The sequence below is a fragment of the Centroberyx affinis genome, unplaced genomic scaffold (assembly GCF_046629955.1).
Source record: "Centroberyx affinis isolate AG114_WGS23_722 - 3 ecotype Tasmania unplaced genomic scaffold, CSIRO-AGI_Caff_v1 ptg002929l_1, whole genome shotgun sequence".
Classification (NCBI taxonomy): domain Eukaryota; kingdom Metazoa; phylum Chordata; class Actinopteri; order Beryciformes; family Berycidae; genus Centroberyx; species Centroberyx affinis.
Genome location: NW_027281048.1, coordinates 16,295 through 41,802, shown reverse-complemented (window position 1 = coordinate 41,802; position 25,508 = coordinate 16,295). Strand labels below are relative to the sequence as shown.

At 45.6% G+C, this 25,508-nt stretch overlaps 1 protein-coding gene across 1 annotated transcript in view; it reads left to right on the top strand.

Annotated features, from left to right (window-relative positions):
- Positions 1-21,962, top strand: part of grin2bb (glutamate receptor, ionotropic, N-methyl D-aspartate 2B, genome duplicate b) — a 53,279-nt gene extending 31,317 nt beyond the window's left edge. Inside the window, exons 5-14 of the mRNA XM_071536685.1 lie at positions 4,612-4,726; positions 5,017-5,225; positions 6,364-6,535; positions 8,377-8,530; positions 9,707-9,832; positions 11,279-11,508; positions 11,992-12,152; positions 13,084-13,271; positions 16,741-16,979; positions 19,566-21,962. Coding sequence (XP_071392786.1) covers positions 4,612-4,726; positions 5,017-5,225; positions 6,364-6,535; positions 8,377-8,530; positions 9,707-9,832; positions 11,279-11,508; positions 11,992-12,152; positions 13,084-13,271; positions 16,741-16,979; positions 19,566-21,962 — 3,991 coding nt within the window. The remainder of the gene's footprint in view (positions 1-4,611; positions 4,727-5,016; positions 5,226-6,363; positions 6,536-8,376; positions 8,531-9,706; positions 9,833-11,278; positions 11,509-11,991; positions 12,153-13,083; positions 13,272-16,740; positions 16,980-19,565) is intronic.
- The last annotated feature ends 3,546 nt before the right edge of the window (positions 21,963-25,508 follow it).

The window sequence follows — 25,508 nt, the reverse complement described above, 5'->3', positions numbered from 1 at the left end:
CATCAATCTGTGATGTTCAATATGTTCCAGCAGTTATTCTGTGATGAAGTGTTGTAATTTACTTTTTTTGGTGTACCCACTTTCCCCTCAACCTGCCTCATCTACTTCTACTTCAGTTATTGATTTCCTCCATGTCCCAGAATGCCTTTTGACAACCCTGAACTTGCTCCGTACAGCTGTGGGTTTTATTTGTAGGAGGAGAGAGCGTTCGTGATAGAGATAGCGTAGCAAGAGCAAGAGAAGGAGTTTTTGGAGAAATTGGTTTCTCGGCCTCTTCTTCTCTCCCTGAATGATTGTTGACCGTCGGTGCAAAATGGTGATTCTAGAAAGAAGCCCTTCGTCTTTGATTCTGATGTTTACCGTTGATGTTTTAGATAGCTGAAAAATCTTCTGCTATTAAACTCCAAAGTAGCTGTGCTGGAAATATCTCAAAGTGACCTCACATCGTCTCATGTTATCAACAGGAATAAGAAAAACACACCACCAAACAACAAAATGGGCCCAGAAATGCAAGGTACATCGCCAATAGCTGTTTTTAATAATGTTAAAGTGTTTTCAGGTGGATTTTGTCCTGTAATGTACCGTAGAGCAGTGAGTGAGCTCAGGTGTGCCTAGAAATTTTGTTCAAATGTTAGCTCAAACAAAACCAATGCATTAACTTAATATTTAATCAATTTAATCATCTTGGAGTCAATATTGTCTCCAAGTTAATCCAATTCAGGCCCATATCACATTTGCTGGCTCTTATGTAGTAATAATCAATAAATTCTTTGTCTTGTAATTTTCTGCATGGAAGCATACGACAGTACTGATAAGTTTAGAGCAGAAAAGTACATGACATTTGTGCCTGGTAGAAAACAAATGGAGCCCTCTTTGACTCGAAAGCTTTTCTTTTCCTCCACGTGCCAAATGTGCATCACCTTTTCCCCATAAATACACATATTAGAAAGGACTGTTCATGTTACATTAGTGTGACTTATAAAACAAACATCTAATCTTGTTTTTGATATTATAGATGGCTACTGCAAAATTACAAAAACAGACCTATTTGTATGCAATGTTTTTAGAGAGTCTGTAGACTGTAGAAGGTCACTGTCCTTGCCTGTTAAGCCCTGCTCACATTCTGAATGAGAGAGGACTCTGTCTGATATAGTGCTCCCTCTCTCCAGACTCCACAGGTAGCTGTCTGATGTCCCTTCTCAACAGGGGTCCTCATGGGCCCAGATCACATGGAGCTCCTGTGGACTCACTTATTAAAGGCTGCAGCTCAAAGAGACTCCAAGCCTTACATCTTTCATCTTAGAGTATGTGTAGTCCACATTACTTTAAACTTTCAGTAATCAGTAACTGATTCCTTTCCATAGACAGGTAAACCGTGGACTCGGTTATTGAAGCCTGTAGTTCTAAGAGGATCTGAGGCTGACATTTTGCATCTGCAGTGTGTGTTATACATTACTTTCAAGTTTCAGCAATGAAAAATCGCTGAATTTTGAGCAGTTTATTCGAAGATTGCTTTTCATATTGCACAGTCAATCTCCTCACACAGTTCCTACACATATCTTACAGGACTTCAGTGTATGTGTAGCACACATTTCATCAGTGAATGATTACTCCTCAGAGGCAGGTCTTCTGCAATCATCCCAGATTATATTTTCTGAGTAATCACCCAAACCTGACGTGTACACGTGTGTGTTATGTGCACAGTAGATTTCTTTTCACACACAGAGCAGTGATATATATCTCTGTATCCCGGAAATGCAGTGACAGAGAATTTGTGGCCCCGTTCGGCTCCACTTGATGAAAGGAATAATTCAAGACAAGTAAGTCATATCATATGGCTCTGAAATACGTTTGAAGAGATTTGAGAAAAAGAGAAAAAAAAAAAGTGAGGGATCGTATCCATGGCATTGATGATTCAGTGTCTCAGTAACTCATACATTCCCTTCACAGCCAGTGATTAGTTGGGAACAGTTGGCGAGCGAGGCACGCGCTAGCGGCTGCATATGGCTGTGATGGAGCCGCATGAGGTTCTGTTAGTAGCTCATCCCAGTTTTTTTTTTTTTTTTTTTTTTCATCCAGCGGAGTCAGGGGGGAATTCTGACATGGGAAGGGATCAAACAGCACATAAAAGCTACATCAATACTGCACGGCTACAAAATGATAAACGGAGCAGCCTCTCCTGCTGTAAATTCTCAGCATGCATCAATCTATCTACCTGTGCAGGTTAATGTATGGGTAGATGGATCCCATTGATGTGTGCTTCGATACGCTTAAGTGCAGCTCCTCAGGGGCGAGCGGGAGAGATTGATTGGAAAGTGAGAGACAGAATGAGGCGAGTGGGTAAACAGTCGGGCTTAGACAGAAAGATACCCCAATCTTTCTATCTCTCTTCTCCCTCTCTCCATTTCTCCCCTTTTCTTCCATCTCTCTCTCTGTCTCTCTCAACCACCCTCTCTCGGGTGAGATTACTGTTCCCATGGCAACGCAGCAGATTGCATGAAAATTGCTGTGGTTGTGGGTGCCATGGCAACACGTTACATTACGTTATATTGGTGTTAAGCGCCCCCCCCCCCCACCCCCTTCCCCTCTGTTGGGGTTTTGTTTATACTTACACATGTCAACTGATCATGACACATGGAAACATGCGGGGCCGTACATCTGACCTCATCCTGGGGGTCGTACTGGCGCGGGGCCGCAACAGGTTGGTACACGCAGACGCCCCCCCTCACACACACACACACACACACACACACACACACACCACCCTCCCCGGATCGTTTTGGTTCCCTATTCAAACTGAGATTATGCTCTAGGGGGCTAATCCCATGTTACATGCGCATTACAGCACTTTAATGTGCTAGCCAGCTAGAATGCGGCAATAGGCATTTCAGCGAGGCTTGAGTCATTTTATTGACTTGCTCAAAGCATGTAGCCTACTTAGGTCTGTGTGTGAGGTGGGTTTAAAAATACAGTCGAGGGCATTTGAGATGGAGGTACCGGAGTGTTGTAGTAGGAGGTTCTTGTGATAAAATCTTGGGCGAGTTTCAGATCCTCTGCTCATCTGTTGTCTGTGTTTTCTTTATTCACTTGTGAATAGGTTTATTGTCTTGTTTCACACCGTTGACTTGGTTGGAGATGGTGGCGGTTAAATGTACACGACACCTCCTTTAAACAGTCTGCACACCACACACACACACACACACACACACACAGCCCCTCACTCCTTGCATTTAGACCAGTTATTTATTTCTCCGGTGGATTGTTTCAGAGGCAGAGCGTCTCCATGGTGATGGCAGCCCACAGAATGGGAGAGGAACAGTGAGGGAAGGAGGCGGTAGAGAAAGAGAGAGAGAGGGAGAGAGGGAGAGATGATTCCAGCTTATCTGCCTGCGCCGTGCACTTGTTGACACACATATATGCTGATATGTATTCACACAGGCACTTAATACACTCTGCCTCTCTACCCCCTCCTCCTCCTCTCTCTCTCTCTCTCTCTTAACTCTCTCCCTGCCTGTCTCTCTCTGCTTCTTGCCCTCTTCACCCTCCCTCATCCTCTCTATCACTCTCTCTCTTCCTCCCTTTTATTCCCTCTTTCTGTTTCTCAGTCTATGAGCTTGGCATATGTCTTACCGAGCCTCAAACTGGGTCATCTTTGCCGTGGTTCAGGCTAGCTAGGCAACCTGTACAGCATGAGGACAATCAGGGCCGAGGAGGGTCTCCTTAGAAGCCTCGGGTAGCAGCGTCCTCCTCGCTTTTACTTCGTACGCCATGCGATCACGACTGCATGAGGTCAAGTCCTGGGCTTTCGCTACGCTGTCACATTTTCACTCCTGTCTCTTTTCACTGTGATATTTGGGCGAAAACACACTTTTGAAATATTTGATAAAAGTGGACACTTCTTTAACGAACAACTAAAGTCAGATATTCTGCCTGTTGGCCATAGCTGTCTCTCCAGGCATCATTTCCTAAACAAGATCCCAACAAATTTGAGAAAAGAACATTGTTGCACTGCCAAAATATTTCAACTGAAAATTAGACAGCACTGAGTCATTACAAACACTGGGCATGTATGCTTCATGATTCAAATGTTTTGGCCTAGTGTTTCAATGTACCAGACATTTAGGAATATTTATAAATGAGGACCCTTGAGCTTTCTCCCACCACCCCTCCCACTACTGAAGCCTTATCCCCTCTGTAGAGAAATGGCCTGGAACTTAAGACAAAATACACAACGACATCAGTGTTGCAATGGGACTGCTGTATTGATTTATTAAGTATCATTGATTTCATTTATGTGGCTTTAGTGCTTTTGTCCCTAAAGACTAACGAATCTTAATATACCTTAAATCGACTTAGTCTACACTCTGGTGTCACTGATTGAAAAACGTATCCATTTAACCACAGTCTTGTGTATTTCCTATGAGGTTGTTGCAGGGACTTTCGTTAAATTCATATTCATTACGCATTTTTAAGCTTGAATTGGGTATAAGAAGTTGTATTGAAAGTCTAAATCCTGCGCATTTCCCTTCCAGACCAATAGATATGACATTGAATACTATGGGAAGTTAAAATATCTTATTTCTAACTCCGACTTGTATTTCTTATTCTCAGGTATCTGATGAATGTGACGTTTGAAGGCCGTAACCTGTCGTTTAGTGAAGACGGCTACCAGATGCACCCCAAGCTGGTCATCATTCTGCTGGACAAGGAGAGGCAATGGGACAGGGTGAATATCTTGTGTCCTGTTTTCTCTTCTCTTCTCTTCTCTTCTCTTCTCTTCTCTTCTCTTCTCTTCTCTTCTCTTCTCTTCTCTTCTCGTCTTGTCTCTTCTCTTCTCCGTCCTTCACCGCTCTTCCTCTAATCTCTCTTCTGTCTTTTCTCTTTCTCATTCTTCCTTTTCTACCCTCTGTGATGTGTCTGTCACTGTCTTCTTTCTCCTGGAGCGTCCCCCTGCCTCTCTGTACCTGTTGCTGTAGCTTGTATGTCACACAGCCCTCCTCCCTCTCGTTCCTGCAGGTCGGCAAGTGGGAGCGAGGCTCTCTGACGATGAGGTACCACGTGTGGCCTCGTTTTGAGCTGTACTCGGGAGCGGAGGAGCGGGAGGACGACCACCTGTCCATCGTGACTCTGGAGGAGGCGCCATTTGTCATCGTGGAGGACGTGGACCCGCTCAGCGGAACCTGCATGAGGAACACCGTGCCGTGCCGCAAGCAGCTCAAGCTCATGTGAGAATTTACGACTGGATTTGGACAGAAAAAAACAAAAAAAAAGATTTTTTTTAGGTTTTTGCAGAAGGCATCAATTCTGGGTCACATAGGAGTAAAAATCTGATTTGTTTTCACGATGTGAAGCAAGTGTGCTTAAAACAGACCATGTTTTCTTGTGAAGCTGAGTGTAAGACGTATTGATCCGCACTTCAATATAGCTGCAATTTCTTGAATTATTTAAAACTTTTCTGGTGTAGCGTGTAACCTTCAGCATCTTTCCAAAGTCATTTGTCACACATAACAAATCACCAGTACTCTACTCCCATAAACCACCAGTTGCTACAGCCATAGTTTTGCAGAATACATCATGCAATCAAATTGTAAATGCTAAAAAAGTAATTATAGAAATGAATCAGTGCAATAGCGAAATTTGCATATGTGAATAGAGGACTGTTGAAGTATTGTTGACTTGAATTATTTTGAACTTTTCTTTCCCTCCTGCTTCTTTTGCTTCTTCATCCACTTTTTCCATGACGATTCTGTGATGTTCCCCCTCCTCTTCTCTAATGGGATTTGGGAATTTCATCAATCTATTTCATCACCTCACAATCTCTTTGTCCTCTGATTACCTCTACTCTCTTCCCCTCTGCTAACTGGTTCTCTTGGTCTCCGTCTCCATTCTCCTCCCTCTCCTCCCTCTGCACCCTGACCCTCCTGCTATCCACTTCTCCTCGGTCTGTGATAATGAATTTTCTTCATTGGCCTCCTTTTCTGTCACTGGCCTACCTGGAATCTCCTGAGGGCGTCAGTCCTTCTTTTATTGACTGGTCTTTCATCCTGTTCTTTCTCCCATTCTCCCTCTGTCTGTCTGTCTGTCTGTCTCTCACTCTCTATCTGTCTCTGTCACACACACACACACACCTCGTTGACTTGTCGTCTTTCTCCTCCTTACTGATTTTTTCAATGCTCTATTTTCTAGGTTGATTTCATTTCATCCCTGTTTCGGTCCTCTCTCTCTTGGACTACTTGTTTTACGTCTTCAAACCCCAATAAACATTGACCTTGGGTTGCTGAAAATTGTTCTCCTGTTTCCCTATCTTTACCCCCCCTCCCCTTCCCCTTCCCCAACCACCACCACCACCACTTCTCCCCTCAGCAATCAGACAGGCGACTCGGGGATTTACATCAAGCGCTGCTGCAAGGGTTTCTGTATTGACATCCTGAAGAAGATCGCCAAGTCGGTCAAGTTCACCTACGACCTCTACCTGGTCACCAATGGCAAACACGGAAAGAAGATTAACGGGACTTGGAATGGCATGGTCGGAGAGGTGAAGAAATTTTTCTTTCTATTACACACACACAAACACTCTACTCAATACAAAAAGTACTGGCTGTTTGCTATTTGCTGGCAGGGTCACTAATCTGCTGAGAACAGACACAAGCACATCTTGTGAGTTTTCTGTTGGGTCACATATAACATGGTAGAGAAGAAGCAGTGCTGGATGTTGTTCAGAGAGAAAGAGGTAGCAGCTTGGCCTTGTCAGTAAATAAAAACACCCTCCAGGACAGCGTGGTCAATTTCATTCCGATCTGTTGGCACATCGACTGATCATGGATTTCACAGCTGGCAGAACGATGCAGCAGCAAACTGGAGCCTCAGTTTAGAAACCAGACCGCCTCACAACACAGTGGTCCCACTGTCATATTGCTAATTTTGTGCTTACTTTATTAAAATTATGTTATTGTACTTTAGTCTTCATTCAAATGCTTTGGTTTTACTGCTTTAATTCTTCACTAGTTTTTACTGTTCTTTTGTCTTCTTGTTACAGTAAAGCACTTTGTAATTCACTGTGTAATTCTTGAAAAAATAACTAAACAAGCACGTAAGTGAGTAAGTAAATACACAATACTAATATGAATACTAATAATACCAATCAAAAGTTATTTGGTGGCCATGGGAAATGCCATTGATCATGAGGTCAGCTTTTGGAGGGCTAATTATATTGTCTGAACAAGATCCAATAAAACTCTCTGTCTCTCTATCTCTCTGTCTCTCTCTCTTTCTCTCTCCCTCCCTCTCTCTCTCTCCCTCTCCTCTCTCCCTCTCCCTCTCCCTCTCTCTCTCTCTCTCTGTCACACCAGCCAGCACTTGTTCCCCACATCCTGGCCTGAGGGGGAGCTGTGATCAGCTCCTCAAAACCTGAGGAGGAGGACAATGAGGAGGCTCTTAATCAGAGATAGAGAGAGAGGAGAGAAAGAGAGAGGGGGAGAGAGAGAGAGAGAGTAAGGGAGTAAGAAAGAGAGAGGGAGAGAGGGATAAAGCAGCCTCGGGGAAAGACCCACTTCTCTCCTGCACACACACATTAGACATACAGCACAGTGCATCCGTTACAAATCAATGTGATGTCCAACTTAATTGATTATGGCACAGAGCGAGTGACTTTATTATTATCTTACTAACATAGTCGGTTAAGATGTGCGATGCAATAGGAAACGATCTTAACTTAGAAGTCCGCCTACATTGTATTGTAAAATTCCTCAAATATACATCAGCATAAAGGCAAGCCTACGCAAATGCACAGCGCACGCATGCATGGCTGCACACGTACACGTCCTTATATTTGCCTAAGCGTGCAGCTAATGATTTAATTTAAATTGGAGAAACAGAACAGCAGAAATAGGAGGACAGAATGAGAGAGAGATAATGAAAGAGAGGAGGAGAAGGAGAGACAATATGAAAAAAATGGCAGAAACGGAGAGAAATAACAGTGCGTAGGATTCCTGCTCATTCTGGCGTACACATCCCTTATTAGCAGAGTCTTTTGTGCTCCACTCTTACACATGGCCCAAGGCCTCGGGAACTTAGGGCTAAATATACCTGTGCAGACTCAGAGGGAGGCGGGGCGGAGGAGGGGCGGAGCAGGCAGTCAACATATTGTATTGTAGTGACCCAGTGTCGCAATGAAGCCAGTTTCATTCTTCCAAAACAGTCTCCTTGATGCCTGGCAGAGATGGTGGCATGTGGATGAACCGAAGCTGAATTACTCTTCCTGTCACGTCCGCCTTACCAATCTGTTTTTCACTGTAGTCTTTGGAATAGGCAATGTTTCCCTCCCATTGACCCTGTGTTTCCCCCTCTCTCTCGTTCTCTCTCTCTGTTTCCCCCCAGGTGGTTCTGAAGAATGCCCACATGGCAGTGGGTTCACTCACCATCAATGAGGAGAGGTCGGAGGTCATCGACTTCTCTGTGCCGTTCATTGAGACGGGGATCAGTGTCATGGTCTCCCGTAGCAACGGAACCGTCTCCCCCTCTGCCTTTCTTGGTGAGGAGAAACGCACCTGGTGCTTTTGGCAGATGTACAAGACACAGTCATGAGCACACACACACACACACACACACACACACACACATACACACACACACACATACGTATATCACACCATAAATGCACATACACACTCAGATGGAGACATTAGTAGGATTTCACAAAAATTTCACAAGTATGTCTTAATAATGGATGAAAATGAATTTTAAAAAGAACATATCCTGCAACCTGCACACTAATTGGTAGACATTGATGAAATTATTTCTATGGCATTTTTGCTTTATTGAACAGTATTCAGAAAGGTTTTTTTTCCCCCTTTAGTTAACCAGGTTAGTCACATTGAAATGGCGTCTCTTTTTCAAGTGAGCCCTTGCGAGGAAGACAGCATACAAAACGTTTCGCATAAAAACCTGATGTTACATTAAAATAAAATATTCATAAAAAAAAAAAAAAAAGTGATACAATGAATGCATGCGAGAACTGAAAAGCGAAGCATAAGCCCTTCGAAGCATTAATTAAATGTGTGCACTCCAGCAGCTCTCCGATACATTCTTTCAAATGTTCAGTACCGATAAGATTGGAGGTAGAGAAGGGATGACATGTAACTTAGGATGTGAATCAATATCTGCCCAGACAAAGTAGAGTTTGTTTCCAAGCATAAGTGGGGAATTTATTGGGGCAAATTCTGAAAAACATAACAACAACCCGCGATCCATATTAACATAAAGCATTCAGCAAGATATTCCATTGTGTACAGAAGCGAAGTTGCATTGTATGATTGAAAATAAGCAATGTCTTGTATGTGAAAGTTGTGTCTTCACACTCTGTTGCCAAGCAGAGCAGAGTGCAGGGGGGCTGGGTGGAAAATTTACACATTTGAATGAGCACATCTGTCCATTTATGCCTACCTTCCTCTTAATTCTCTTTTGAACAAGTATTTGTTAGTGTTCATACATACTCAAATAAGGCTCACTCATAAATGCGCCGGCACACACACACACACACACATACATACACAGTATAAATAACTTCCGAGTACAAATAATCATGTTCTTACCAGGGGGTGATTTTACAATTTTGATTAATTTGGTTTCATAAACTTCCTCTCTCTCTCTCCCTCAACCCTCCTTCCTCTTCCTCCCCCCCTTCTCCCCCCCTCTCTCCGTCTTTTAGAGCCCTTCAGTGCGGATGTCTGGGTGATGATGTTTGTGATGTTGCTGATCGTGTCGGCTGTGGCTGTGTTTGTGTTTGAGTACTTCAGCCCAGTGGGCTACAATCGCTGTCTGGCAGATGGGCGAGGTGAGAGGAGCACACACAAACACACGCATGTACACACACACACACACACACACACACACACACACACACACACACGCACATCATTCACACACTGGCCCAGACCCAGTAAAGTCATGCTGCAAAACGTGACAATGAGGTACGTCTTCAGGCATTCCTACTTGTTAAAATAACACATCCAGTTTTGTTACCTTGAACACACTGCAGCTGTCTTAAAAAGGAGCTCTTCAAATACTATAATGGCTTTGACAATACCTTCTGAATGAGTGCTACTGAAGTGCTGGGACTTTCGTCTGAACGTGCTGGAGCACTTATCCACAGCTACAATCACTTAGGCTCTTTTGCTAATGAATAGGATCATTGACAAGGACCAAATGGTGCTTCATGGGTGATCTTAAGCATTCTGTGAATCACTGTGTGAACACAGGCTCTGCTGTACATGGGAATGTATTGGAACAGCTTTGTATGGTGAAGTTTTCAAATATCGCACCGGTGATTCGCCACCGTAACCACGGTTGTAAAACTGATGAATACACTTTAGCAGATCTATTACCATACATTGAAAATGTGTGTCAGGTTTAACCGTGTCTGACAGTATGGAACGACACTATCCTCCCTCAATCAAATATGGCTCCAGCAGCCCATTCAAATCCATTTGCCCATCAAAATCAATGGCTCAGATTCAATGACAATCTATTTTTTTGCCATGTTTTATACACCCAGCTCTGCTCGACTCTTGGGAATGCATTAGCCTGCCACTGCTGCAGCCACTCAAGATAAAATCAGAGGAGTGTTACATTGCTGCTCACAGCCTTATTATCGAGGTCCAGAGGGGATAAGAGTGAAGTAATGGTGGTTGGTTAGGAGTAATGGTGGGTTATGTCTCCTACAGTAATGTTTTCTGTATAATGTCTCATAAGTCACAGCAACAGTGGCAAAGAAATGTCACATTCTGTGTGTATGGTGTGTGTGTGTGTGTGTGATTTAATGACTTGCCAGGTTATGTAAGCCTGTTGCCTTATGCTGTTGCTCCAGCTGTAGCATAATTGTAGCCTGCTGTGTGCCCATCCACCCCCTCCCTCCTCTCTCTGTCCCTGTGTCTGATGCCGCGGCGCTACAGTAGGTAGTGTTTCCATCCTGCCACCTTGTCATACTGCCATAGGAGAAGGTGGAGCGGAGCTTGTCTTTAACAGTGGGTTGTCACAGCAGTGGCTGAGTGAGCGGATGCGGACCATGCAGTACATCCCGCGATCACTGACAAACTAAAGGATGGGAATAGATCTGCTCTTTGTCGCTGTCATCCATCAAGCGCTTCCCACAGCGGCGGTCATGAGCAAACGCGAATAAAGCGAGGCGGTACCTGCGACCGGGGGAACTGATCTGTTTTTCTGCATCCTTCCCCTCTGCCGTCTTTCTTTGTATCTCCTCCCCCCATTTCTCTCACCCCAGAGCCGGGCGGTCCCTCGTTCACCATCGGCAAGGCCGTCTGGCTGCTGTGGGGTCTGGTGTTCAACAACTCTGTGCCGGTGCAGAACCCCAAAGGGACCACCAGTAAGATCATGGTGTCGGTGTGGGCCTTTTTCGCTGTCATCTTCCTGGCCTCCTACACTGCCAACCTGGCCGCCTTCATGATCCAGGAGGAGTACGTCGACCAGGTGTCGGGCCTGTCAGACAAAAAGGTGTGAATTCACGGCAGCGGTGGGGGTTGCGGGGTGGAGGAGCAGGTGTGGAAAAGTGAGCATTGTGGGCTGGCATGCGACTGAGCGTGGACCACTTCTTTGTTTTTGCAAGTGTGTGCGTTTGGATATTTGGATCTGTCTGTGAGTGAGTGAGTGAGTGAGTGGGGGATATCGACTTGCATGGTTGATCTGTCTCTTTGTACATGATCTGGTTGATTGTGCATGTGTGTTTGAGTGTGTCCTTGAGATTCTGTGTCTCTTTTATGTCTTTTCCTGTCTGACTGCGCCCCCACATTATCATACGCCGGAGAACGGAACCCCGAGTAATTAGTCCATTTTGGGCTTCCAAAAGCACAGTTCTGTGCTCCTGCTCAACAGTGCATTAAAGGCTATTTGATCCGGCCCAATGCCTTTTCCATGCTAACAAGCACTCCCCTGTCATTTCCTCTGTGTGGTTTCTTTTCCGGAAAACACCCACAACAGTTCCAGAAGCCTAACGACTTCTCGCCGCCATTCCGGTTCGGCACGGTGCCCAACGGGAGCACGGAGCGCAACATCCGCAACAACTACCGGGACATGCACAGCTACATGACCAGCTTCCACCAGAAGAACGTAGACGAGGCGCTGCACAGCCTGAAGTCCGGGTGAGGAGAGGGAGACAGATGGAGGGAGGGATGAGAGAGGGACGGAGGGAGGGGCCCAGAGAAGGAGATGGGAAGTAGATACGATGGGAGTGGAAAGAATGGAGTGCATGAGGGAAGAAAGGATGGAGGATGAAGGGATGTCAGCATGAAGAAAGGAGTGCGTTATGGAGCTCTGAGGTCCTGTACTGATGCAATACAGAGAAAAGATGGTGAGGGAGGGAGGGAGAGAGAGGGAGAGAAAGAGAGCATTTTGGGAGGGCAGGGCAATGTGGGTGGGCAGCCAGAGGAGCTGCTGTATCTGCCTGCCACTGGCGCCCAGAATAGCAGCACAGCCTGTGGTTGCTGTGAAAGCTAGCTAATATTCACTCTCTCTGGCTGTGAAAGCTAGCTGATATCTTTTCCCTCCTCTCTCTCTCTCTCTCTCTCTCTCTCTCCTAATTTTTTTCATCTTCGCTGTCTACCACTTCTGAAGAATTAGGAATGCAAAGCAGCAGCTTAGCTGTGGGGTTTGAGTTGGGAGCTGAATGACCACACAGACCCGTGTGGCCGCGGGGCGCCGCTTGTCACCAAGCTGGGGACTGTCATGTCGATTTATCTGTCAGCTGACTCAGGGATAACATGGATGAAGAGAATAGAATAGAGTTTAACTTATCAGAATTGAATAGAACTTATCACAACAGAAGAGAATAGAAGTTATCAGAATAGAACTTGTCACAGTAGAAGAGAACAAAAATTCAAATATAACGTATCAGAATGGAATAGAATAGAATAGAATAGAATAGAACATATCAAAATAGAATAAAATAGAATAGAAATCCATTGTCATTACAGGGTGGGGTACAGGAACATAACACAGCGCAGTACAAAAGTGACAACACTGTGAATCTGCACTTGTGCTCTTCTTCTAACAAGTTGTCCGTTTCCCCTGCAGCAAGCTGGACGCCTTCATCTATGACGCTGCGGTGCTGAACTACATGGCGGGCCGAGACGAGGGCTGCAAGCTGGTCACCATCGGCAGCGGCAAGGTGTTTGCCTCCACCGGCTACGGCATCGCCATCCAGAAGGACTCGGGCTGGAAACGAGCCGTGGATCTGGCCATCCTCATGCTGTTTGGAGACGGTAAACATTTAAATGGCTCTCGTTTTCTGCTGACACCTCATGAATATATCAATATCTTAGAGAGCAACCTTTTTCAGTTAAGGTAATAATAATCTGTGACATTTTCATGTAAATACATTTCCGTTTTGCTACTCTCTATTGCTGATTGATATAACAAAATAGTGATTCAACCTATAAAGTTGAGGAAAGCGTTTGAATTTGCTGTTGTAAACACTTGGTAGCGTGTAGCTCTTTCCAGGGAAAAATCCTCTGAGCGCCACCTACAGAAACTCAAACTTCATCAATAATAAATCCAAGGAAGAAGACGTCACAGTGGTGGACACATTGTCTAGCAGCGCACCGTGTAGCACCAAAGAAAATAAAAAAACAGGAATGTTGCAGATTACCAGTTTAAATGTAGACGTCTCACAGATAGGACCGTATTCATACTCCTTGGAGATGATAATGATTTAAATGCCATCCTGTTTCTGTTGGGTATAGAAGCCTCACAGTTACCGTCCCGAAGATAAGACCCGACCATCCTCATACCATCTGGAGAGGGATAGAGATGCAGTGACAGGAATACGAAAGGCTCACTAAATATATTCACTCTCCTTACATACACTATCTGCAGTATAAATTGCCTTTTGTAGACTTGAATTCATTCACACATTGTAGACTAAAATAAATTCCCCATCCTATAAATTGCTTGTCTGGATTGAGCGCTCTGAATCACCAGCTATGCATCACACTTCTTTTAAATTTCCAGAAACAAAGCACAATGCTAATTGAGGCTGAGAATCAGGCAAATAAGTGTCACATTATAAACACCTTATAAAAACAATGACTTAGAAATGCTGTCACTACTATAAAGACTGCGCAGACTTATTATAATACATTCATTGTCCTATAGCATAGATGTTGTTGTAAAATAACTAATGAGATCATTTCTACTCTTGCTGTCAGAAATGAAAAGATTGTCCCCACGCAATCACACATCACTCACCCACATTGTATTACTGTTTGTGTTGAGAGGGAAAGTCTGCTTACATACAGACAGGGAATGGAGTAACACGGGAAACAGGGTAATGGGATAAAAGAGTCAAACTCGCAGCAGAAAAAAGCATCACCACCCCTTGATGTTGTCAGCGCTATTACATTTCGTATCTCGGGTCGGGCTATATGTAAAAAACACTGATTGCCCCTGACGTGAATCTTTGCCTTGACAGAATACACCTAGCAGTCTGCCTCCAGAGGCAGGTATGTGCTATATCCTGCTCCCCACATGCCAGATCACATACTGTACAGTACTGTGTACAGCACGTCCACACACACACACACACACAGTGGCCCGCGGTGGCTTCCTCGCCTGCATGTGCTTGGCGTGTGCTATCACTTTCCATCCCAGTTTCTGTGAAGGATGGAGGGGTCAGCGAGAGAGAACGCTCACCTGGGATCAGATCCATAGGAGACGGACCTGAACCACATCCGCTCAGATGGACGTACACTATCAGAAACCTCTTGAGTGATGTATAGTGTCAGTGTGTGTGTGTGTGTGTGTACATGGGATGTGTGTATGTGAGTGTATGTTTCCCAAAGGTCAGACAGCATGACCCCCACAAACAGACATAATTCCTTTGACAGATGGGAATAAAGTCATATTCCGTGTCTGCTGTCCTGCCAGCTGCACACACACACACACACACACACACACACACACACACTCAGTCGTTACGTCAGACGTTACCTCTCATTACCTCATATTACGGATTAGACTGTTTGGCTGTCAACACGCATACGTTCGCCCAGGTCGGGGGGGTCAGGCTCATTGATGTTTGCTCATATGTGTCGCCTCCTGTTAGGACCAGATGTCAACATGATGTAAGTCACTTGTACAGATGAGATGGAGGGGGGGATAAAGGCAAAGAGCAGTCTTGGCCTAGTAACAGGAAAACCACTCACCAGTACATCTGGAGATTTTGGAGATCAGTTAAAGGTGAGGATGAGGGGAGCAAAGGAGGGAGGGGGAAGAAGAAATGGAGGAAGGAGGAGGAGAGGGATGGAAGGGAAGACGTAAAAGGGTGAAAGAGGAGAAAAGAGGGAGATGGGAAAGGAGGGGAGGAGGGGTGTGTGTGTTAGGGGTCAGCATTACTCACAGTCTGTCTAAGGCCCTCAGTGTCATCTAGACCAAAAAGTAGAGCCGTCCAGGGCTTTGCTATTATGCGATTGCAAGTTTTTTTTGTGTTTGTTTTTTAAGTCTACATTTTGTTCAGATATTTCTAGGACAGGCAAATTGAGCCGTCACTTCTATTGCATAAAACCCCTCATCCTTCAAAAAATCATCACAGTTGTAACAAAATATGCCAAAGCACTTGTGAGAAAAGACATTGCAGTTTTGTCCTTTGACTTGCAGCTTTCACCAATTCTTGCAGTTTACAGTACTTAATAAACAAAAGAGATTAAAACGAAATTGGCTTTTAAAAAAAAAAAAAAAAAAGAAATTATCAAATATCAAATATCAAATATCACTGCGAATGGTTTTGAAAATAATCCAAGAAAAACTAAGAGAAACTCTGGAGGTCCTGATTAATTTTTATTTTTATTGGCTGTTGGCACAATGAAATATTTTTCTATATTTGGAGGTCATCAGCATGACAACTCCTGACAAACCTTCATCATAAGACAAATACACTGCACTTCCTTCTCTCACTGGGGTTCATTATGTAAGCACTCCAAGTCTTAGCCAACACTAGTTAACAACTGTCCAAAATATACACACACACACTCATTTGCGCAAACACACATACACACAAACAATGTTACACAAGCAGTGGGGATCCAGATCCCCCTTGGTCTCTCTCTCTCACACACACACACACACACACACACGCACAGACAGACAAACACCCACAAAAACAGACTGGTAGCTCAGATCAAACAAATCTCTCTGGACGTGTGTCCCCCCTTTAGCGGTCCCCCCAGGGATGTGGAACTGAGGGGGACACATTTTAGGGCGGAAACACTTGTCACATGACGATGCATACTTCCTCCCCGAGGACTGCTGAGTCCCAGCAGGCAGTTGTTTTTTCCCACCACAAGGAAGGCGGCGAGTGCCTTGCGTAAGCAATCATTAATGAGGATGATCCTCAGGGGGGCGTTCAGTCAAGATAATGCAACACGACGTTTGTTGCACGTACATGAGACCTGAGCTGTTTTTGTCGTGAACTCACCATCCAAAAAATGTGTCCCCTCTTTTTGCACTTACACTTACTCATCCAGACACCTACAGGCAAGCACTCTCAGACAGACCCGAGTGCGCAGACTCACACGCATACACACTCCCATGCTGACACGCACACATTCGTACACACACACACACACACACATGCACTCAAACATTCAGACATATATGCCTACACACAAATTCAGACATGCAAACAACAGCAACACATCAGTACCATAACCTCCACTCTGTCTCTCCTTCTTCCAGGTGAGATGGAGGAGCTGGAGGCCTTATGGCTGACTGGAATCTGCCACAACGAGAAGAACGAGGTGATGAGCAGCCAGCTGGACGTGGACAACATGGCGGGGGTCTTCTACATGCTGGGGGCCGCCATGGCCCTGTCGCTCATCACCTTCATCTGCGAACACTTGTTCTACTGGCAGCTGCGCTTCTGCTTCATGGGCGTGTGCTCCGGCAAGCCCGGGGTTACCTTCTCCATCAGCAGAGTGAGTTTACTCTCGTTTTTTTTTTTAGGTTTGACCTTTACTGACAGAAATCACAGGTGTATTTGTTTTACAACTACCGGCTGCACTTGACGTGTATAGAGTCAGTCACTGGGATAGAATGACTCACCGGACTTACCTGTGGCTTTTGTAACCCAGGCAGTCATTAAACAAAGAACCCCCGAGTCTGGACCAGACAAAAAGCCCTCCGCCACCTCAATTCTACTATTCAACATTTACAACCTTGTTTTGCACACCCTGTCTTTCATGTGACCGTGAAAAGAAATACAGTGGGAGCAGAACTACTATGTGCGCCTTAGTCAGACGAGTGTAATATTACAATAATATTTCATACAGCGCCAGCTAAATGAATCCAGCAAAGCCTGTGGACCTTGAGAATGCCCACTGCGTGTGCGCTAATGCTTCTGCAATAAAAGCCACTTACTATGCTGCTCATTCTTGGCCAGTGACCTGAGGTGTGTTGGTGGATGGAAGAGCTCATCGCAGTGTAGTACTCTAGTCCTCTGCTGTCACTCATATGGGTCACTTAACAAGCTGTATCTGTGTTCAGGATGCAGGCTGCTCAGGTCCATACAAATAATCACTTGAGGAGTAATTTCATTTGCATAATGTTACCTTTTAAGAACGAGGTGGGGGGGTGGGGGGGGGTTGTTGCATGCAAATGAGCTCAATTATCATTTGCTCGAGAAAAGGACACCAAATGTTTTCCTGTTTGGAGTTAAGGCTGAAGGTTTTTCTAATTGTAGTGTCACTTGGTTTACACCTGCTCAGACTAACCTGAAAGAACCTGAAAGGAGGATCTGGCCTTGGGTGCTTCAGCGATGCGCTCTGCTTATCAGTGAACTGACAGCAATCTCCCTCTGTCTTTGTAGCTTTTTTAGAAAGTCTCTGAAACAGGCATATTTGTTATGCAAAGCATATACCGATTTTTACATGCTGGAGTAATCTCAATAGCATTCGGTTTCACTATTAGCTCTCACATCGCACATGAGGCTGATTTTATTTGTCAGTTGCATTACAACATCCATTTTAACTCCATACACTTTTCAAGAGTAGCTCCTATTATTCAAGAGTGGTTCCACAGCCAGAGATCTGCAATACCCTATTACACATTTCCATGCCTGGTTTAACTCTCAAGTTGCAGTGGGAGAGAGAAAAAATGATTTGAGATAGTGCAGCACTCAAGAAAAACTGCACACACATGTGGAAAGTGTAGAAAAGGACAAGCGATGAGACGGCAAAGGACTAATAATATACAGAGAGAGAAAAAGAGATCAGTTAGAGAGGGGGGTGATAAAAAATAAAACAGGTAGCGGGAAAAATGGAGAGTAGAGAAGAATAGATGTGGTGGTGTGCCAGTAACCTCTGTTCTATTACCTTTCCCAGCAGCCGTAGTAGCGGCAGATGTAGAGAGATAAAGACAGACAATCCCATTGGAGCGGCTGCCGCTCACCAGAGCGCCCAGCAACGGAGATAAAACAGGCACAAAGAGAGAATGGAGGCATAAAAGACGAGAGAGTTGACGATTCAGATTCATGAATGCAGCGGGGAAAGTGACTAAGAGACAGACAGAAACTGCTTTTGACAAGTTGGCGCCTTTGAGGAACGTTGACCCATGCACTGGCTGGCGGGTAGTGCGCCCCTCGACCTTTCGAATTTGGCTGTCGCCGCAGCCACAGATTCCCTCAGCCCCCGTTTAAACACGCATGTTTGACTTCACTGGCAAGGCTTCGCCTCTTGAAAATCCAGATTTCACCAACCAAAACGCACACACACATGCACACACGTGGATAACGACTTTTTAAAAACGATGATTGCGACCGTTTTGGCTGTGATATCATCAGAAAGTCCAACAAACTTTTTACGACGTGATTCATTTCCTTGAGAAAAAAAAAAAGCGAAAAAAAAAAGGAGAAGCCAAAAAAAAAATGTGGTAGAGAGACGTCGGTGCTTTCAGCTGAATGTAAATGACATTGATTGAAGCTATTGATTGGCGGTCAAAACCATGAGCTTACTACACCCCTGTCGTTATCCGTCCAGTCTTTGATCTGCCCCTCCTCTCCTCCCTCAGCTCTCTCTCTGTCTGAGGCTGAGTGCTGAGGAGAAGCTGTGGGGGTCCATGCTGATCCCCCGAGAGAAGTCATTTATGAACTCAACCCCTATTACTGTTTAATAGTGTGTAAACAAGAGGGTGGTCAGAGAGAACATGGCAATGCATTAACCTCTCTCTGCCTCTGTCTGTCTCTGTTTGCCTCTCTCTCTCTCTCTCTGTGTCTCTCTGTCTGTCTGTTGGTTCATCTGTCTGTTTATGTGTCTGGTCTCTCTTCCTCTCTTTCTTCCATTAAATCCCCTCTGGTTCCTGACTCTGTCCTGACCGTTCCCACCCTCTCCCCATCACATCTTACTTCTCTTTTTTTTTTTTACCGGTGGTTTCTTTCCTCACACCCTGTCCTCATCCACACCTCCCCCTACTCTGCTTCTCTCTTCTTCCCATGGCCTGTCTCACGCTCTCTCTCTCTCTCTCTCCCTCCCTCTCTCTCTACCTCTTCTCCAATTCCCTGCCTCCAGGGTATCTACAGCTGCATCCATGGGGTACAAATAGAGGAAAACAAGTCAACCATGGACTCACCGTCAGCCACCATGAACATGAACATGAACAACACCCACTCCAACATCCTTCGGTTGCTCCGCACCGCCAAGGACATGACCGCCATCCCGGGCATTAACGGCTCTCCGCACGCCGCCCTGGAATACAGCCACAGTGGTCGCGATTCGGCCATCTACGACATCCAGGAGCACCGGCGCAGCCTGGCGGGCCATCCCGTCGACTGCAAGGCAGCGCCGCCCTACATGCCGGAGGACAACATGTTCAGTGACTACATCAGCGAGGTGGAGAGGACTTTTGGCAACTTGCCCCTGAAGGACAGCAACCTGTACCAGGACCATTACCTGCACCACCACCCGGCCTCGGCTCTGGGTATGTCCGGCCCCCCACCTAACAGGCCGCGTAGCTTAGGCAGCGCTAGCTCGTTGGAGGGGGGCATGTTCGATTGTGACAGCTTAGGGGGAGGGGTAACGCCCATCTTCACCACCCAGCCCCGCGCCTCCATGACTCACAGGAACACCAATAAATTCGACCTGATCGCCGGCCACGCCCCGGCAGGCTCCGGCCAGGGGGGGTTCAAGGGAAGCAATGTATACGGGAGGTTTTCTTTCAAAGGAGGCGCATCCAGCACGGGGCTCATCGGGGGTCACGACAGGTACTGTGGCGGGGGCGGGGGGGGCTCGGGGGGCGACGACGGGAACATCCGCTCCGACGTGTCGGATATCTCCACGCACACCGTCACCTACGGCAACCTGGAGGGCAACGCCAAGCGACGTAAGCAGTACAGGGACAGCCTGAAAAAGAGGCCGGCCTCGGCCAAGTGCAGACGGGAGCAGGACGAGATAGAGCTGGCCGGCTTCAGGAGGAGACCCCACCACCACACCGTCCACCACCACTTCCCCCACGGGCCCCTGGCACACCGCTCGGCCTCACCGCCCCTGGAGCGGAAGAGAGGAGGAGGGGGTAATTCTTCACCTTACTTATTCCGCAAAGACAAAGAGAACCTGAGAGATTTCTATGCGGAGCAGTTCCGCTCCAAGGAGGGCAAGGCCAAGTGGGAGCAAGAGGGTGGAAGTGGAGGAAGCGGTGTGGGCGGCGGTAGTGGTGGCGGTATCTGTAAGAGCTTAGTGCCCGTGGAAGACTTCCTGAAAGGTAAAGGCAAGAAGGCGGAGTGTAAAGGTGGGCTGGGCTCAGTGTCGGCAGGGCAGCAGGCTCACACCTGCTGGGAGAAGGGTGTCTCCGGGCTAGGAGGGGGAGGCATAGCGGGGGGCGACTGGGAGTGTCGTAACTGCCACAGTGTGTCTCACCATGGCGGAGGTGTAGGAGGAGGCCCGGCTAGTGGGGTAGGAGGGGGCAGCAGCAGTCGCCCCAGCTCCGCTAGCTGCAAACGGTGCGACTCCTGTAAGATACAACCGAGCAACCTTTACAACATCAGCGAGGATAATAACATGGTGTTTAGCGGAGGGCAGAGTAGCGCAGGGCCCGGCCAATCACAGACTCAGGCACAGCGCAGGAAGTTAGGGCCGGGCGGGAGGGTGTTACGGAGGCAACATTCCTACGACACGTTCGTGGACCTGCAGAGGGAGGGGGCCGGCCGCATGGGAGGGGCTGGTGGGGGGATGGGGGGGCAGCTTCCCCCGCCCCGGAGCGTGAGCTTGAAAGACAAAGACCGCTTCATGGAGGGCACCAGCCCTTACGCTCACATGTTTGAGAGGTATGCGGGCGAAAGGGAGCCGTCCATGTTTGGCGGAGTCGGCGGGGATAGGGTGAAAGGTGGTTCCTCGTTCAGTTTGTTCCGTGGAGGCGAAGGTGGGTTGCACCGGCGGTCGGTGGGGGAGAGAGACCTGAGGGACAGAGATAGAGCTATGATGGGAGGTGGGGGCTGTGGTGGTGGTGGTGGCGGTGGTAGCAGAGGGGCCGGGACTTACTCCTTGTCTAAATCTCTCTACCCAGATAAGGTGAACCAGAACCCATTCATCCCAACCTTCGGCGACGACCAGTGTCTATTACACGGTGCCAAACCGTACTACATCAAAAAGCCACAGACGCAGCAACAGCAGCAGCAGCAGCAGCTACTCAACAACAGCCGAGGAGGAGGGGACTTCCGGGGCTCCATGGGAGCGACTTCCTATTTACCCGCGTCGGCCACCGCTGGGGTGATGTCCAATGTGGCCCCCAGGTTCCCCAAAGAGCTGTGTCTGGGCGGGGTGGGAGGGCCCATGGGGAACCACCACGGGGCCAGCAAGCTACTGCCAGGGGGCAGGGACGCGTTAGGTTTGGGGCAGGGACAGAGACCCTTCAACGGCGCCAGCAATGGACACGTTTATGAAAAGCTCTCCAGCATTGAGTCAGACGTGTGAGAGTCAAGAGAGAGAGAGAAAGAGAGAGAGAGAGAGAGAGAGAGAGAGATGCAGGGGGTGGAGAAAAGAGAGGAGTGGAGAGGAACAGAGAGATAAAAAAGAGAGGCAGCATAGGCTGATGACTTCTCTATGTGAAAAGAATGAGGAGACACTGTACTGTGCGTGTTGTTCTCACACCACTAAATGGAAAGAATTTGGACAATGGAGCGAGGCCACTGCGGGCTAAGCTGCAGCGAAGTCCAGTGGGAGACAAGTTTTTAATGAGAGGAGAGGATTCTGGTGCTGCTCTCTGAGACTCAGAGAACGATAGCAAGGGAGGGAGGGATGGAGGGGAAAAAAGTGAAATAAAATCTCCCATCTCTGCTCTCCTTCACACGCTCATTGTCTTTCCCTCCCTCCTGCAGTTCCTTACACCAAAACAAACGTTTTGCTTAGCAACGGAAATACAATCATGAATGAGAAATCAAACGCTTTTGTTGAAGTAACAGGGTAAACTAATAATAATTGTATTGATAATGTTAATAATATTATTGAATATGATTCCAATGTTTATGATGATCAGTTTGGGTTGTTTTTAAATTTTATTTATTTAAATAGTTCATGTTGTTATATATTTGTACCGATGTTAACTTTGCTAGCTTACCAATATTACAGGAGACTGGTGGACCAATCGTCAAGCCGAGATTAAATCCAGTACGGATCTTTTTGGGTTCCTGTAATTTGGACTCTCTTCTTTGTTGTTATTAATTCTTCCTCCATGTTTGAATTTTTTCTTTTCTTAATTTGGAGTGCTGTGAAGTGTATGTGAAAGGCATGACTTGCTGAGTACATTTTGTGTACTTATAATTGCGAAGAGGGTTTTTTTATCACAGCTGCAGAAGCAGCATCATCATACTGATTTGCCGTTTTCCTCTCGTTTTCTGCTTGGCAGTATTGAGTGGGTCTCACATTTTGAGCTGGATGTGCCTTACAGGATTCGTAATGATTCTCTACACACAAGATCTCTTCTATTGGTAGACAGATCCATCTGCAAGCAATTTAGCCAATTATCCCACTAGTTCATTCATAAAGGAGTACCATATCTGAGTATGGGAGCACAAATATCCACCTGAAAAGTCTTGATTTGAATAGTGCATATTGAGGGAGTTAGAATTTCATGAGCATAATAGACCTCAATAAACATTTTTACATCTACATTTCAGGCATTTAGCAGATGCTGTGATACAGAGCAACTGAACATAATTGCTACAGCAGAATAAGCTTAAATTCCTGGATCCCCAACATTACAATTAACCAATAGTAGGAGTACAAGGGTCAAAGCCACAGTGCCATGACAAATAACAAATATCCCCATTCCCTAGAGTAGTCATGTATGATAGAGCATCGCTATCTAAAGAAATGAGAGCCAGAAATAACAGGTATTAAAATTTCCTGCACTATTAACACCACATCTCATATAATTGCTTGTCAAATTATTTGAAATCATTTACTGTGAAGCTCTCTAAGCTTCATCACTCCTCACACCCTCAAACCTCCGCAATTAAAAACGACATTTTTTTTTGCATCCCGGACGACCCAGGAACCAACAATGCACTAAATGTATGTAAATCACATTTATTGTCTGCTTGTTGCTCTCATTGCATTCCGTTGGGTTTGATTCAATTGGCCGTGACAGTTTTGCTGTTCGGGACACAGCCATAATGGACTCTTGGAGCGAGGCCTCTGTTGCCGGGATGAACAGCCTGGCGTGTTAATTATTTCATGATTACGGCTATAAGCCCTGCCTGCCATATTAGGAGGTCGCATTTGAGAAGTGGAGGGAGTGGAAGCGGACCGGGTGTTGAGCATTTTTTTACTCCGCTGGTGTAAAAAGGCCGGAGCGGGTTCATCGTCTCACACGTTGTCATATTCCCAGCTAAATCACATCAAGCACCTAGTCTCGCACCTAGTCCCATTCATACTGTATTGACTCACCTCTCCAATGTGTCACATCCTTTCACAAATATGACTACTTTGGAAATGTTAGAGGATGGAGTAAATATTACAGGAGTAAGGGATTTGTACTCATAGGGCTATGTGACAGTGTTCGTTCCCTCCCTGTGTTTTAATGACCAAATACTAGATTCCACTTCCAATCCATACAGACAGCCAGGATGTAACTCACTCTAGGTGCAAACAGTCATTTCTCCCACCATCAAACTGAAAATGTCCACAGAACACATTGAACAACGTAAAAGAAAAAAAAAATATTTGTACATAACCTTGATTCTCCCTTCACGGGACCAGAATTGGTTTCACATGCGGAGATTTTGATGAATGGAATAGTTTGCCTTCCTCTCAAGTCCAAGGTCCTGGGTGGATTCTGTGAAATGCAGATATTCTGAAGGAGAGAGGAGGCATGAAGAGGAAGGCGGGGGAGAAAATAAGGAATGTACTAAAAGCAGGCGCTGGGTTTTGTAGAGAGCCTCGCCTTTGTGAAGAAAGACCTTGAGTGAAATCATCAAACCAACCTCAACGCCATTAAAGATTACTGCTTACCCACAGGTCATCTCTGCTCTATCAGAGGTAGAGATGGAACAAATAGAAATTAATCCATGTAGTGTTTAATTTATGGCTCTAATCCTTTTCTACCATCAAAACACAAGTTATTATTCAGGACATCTATCCTCCATTTTCACTTAGTTCCTCTCACCTGGACTTCAGTTGTCTCTGAACACATTCGGTTTCAAAGACTTTCGATCGTATTGCCGAACCAAATTTAAATATCTAAGCACAATCTGTCTTAATGGATCTACTATTTAATTACTTGTACATCCCAATCAAACCTTTTTGAAGATTTTCCTTCTCTTTGTTGACAAGTCAGTATGTATGATACTAGGAGTCTTTGTAAGGGTGTTTGTAAGGACTTGCATGTAAACTCTGAGTTTTTTCTTTTTCCTGTTTTCAATCTTAACTTTTAGCCCAAAAATGGGTGTTTTTGAACGATATTTGAATTTTATCAATTTCATTGATACTGATCCATGTAGTACTGTAGGTGTGTGTGTGCTTGTTCGTGCAAGAGAAGACACCAATTTATCACTCTAAATTTTGGTCATACTCAAATATGGCAAAATTGATGAAACAATTTTCACTAGGATAGACAACAATTTTATTGTCAATGTTATAAGAAGAACAATTTATAAGAAGAACAATTTTTCTTGATAGTTTGTGTAAATGCCTGTGAATGAGATTGAGGTCTTGGTTAATGCATTCTTTGTCATTAAAGAAGCAGCAACCTTTTTCATTTCAAATACTTTTCCTATTTTTTCCTTTGAATATCTGAGTATGTTTCATACTTTCTGTTGTTGTATGTGCCTGAATACATACGCTTGATTACCTCTGTGTGTACTCATATGGGAGAGAGACAGAGTGTGTGTGAGAGATAACTGTTTACTGTACATGTATTATAATGCTGTATGTAAATAATTTACCTCCCGCTCACAGACTTTTGATAAAAACTGTACAAAACGGCAGAGAATAGATCTATTTGGGATACATCTTTGATTT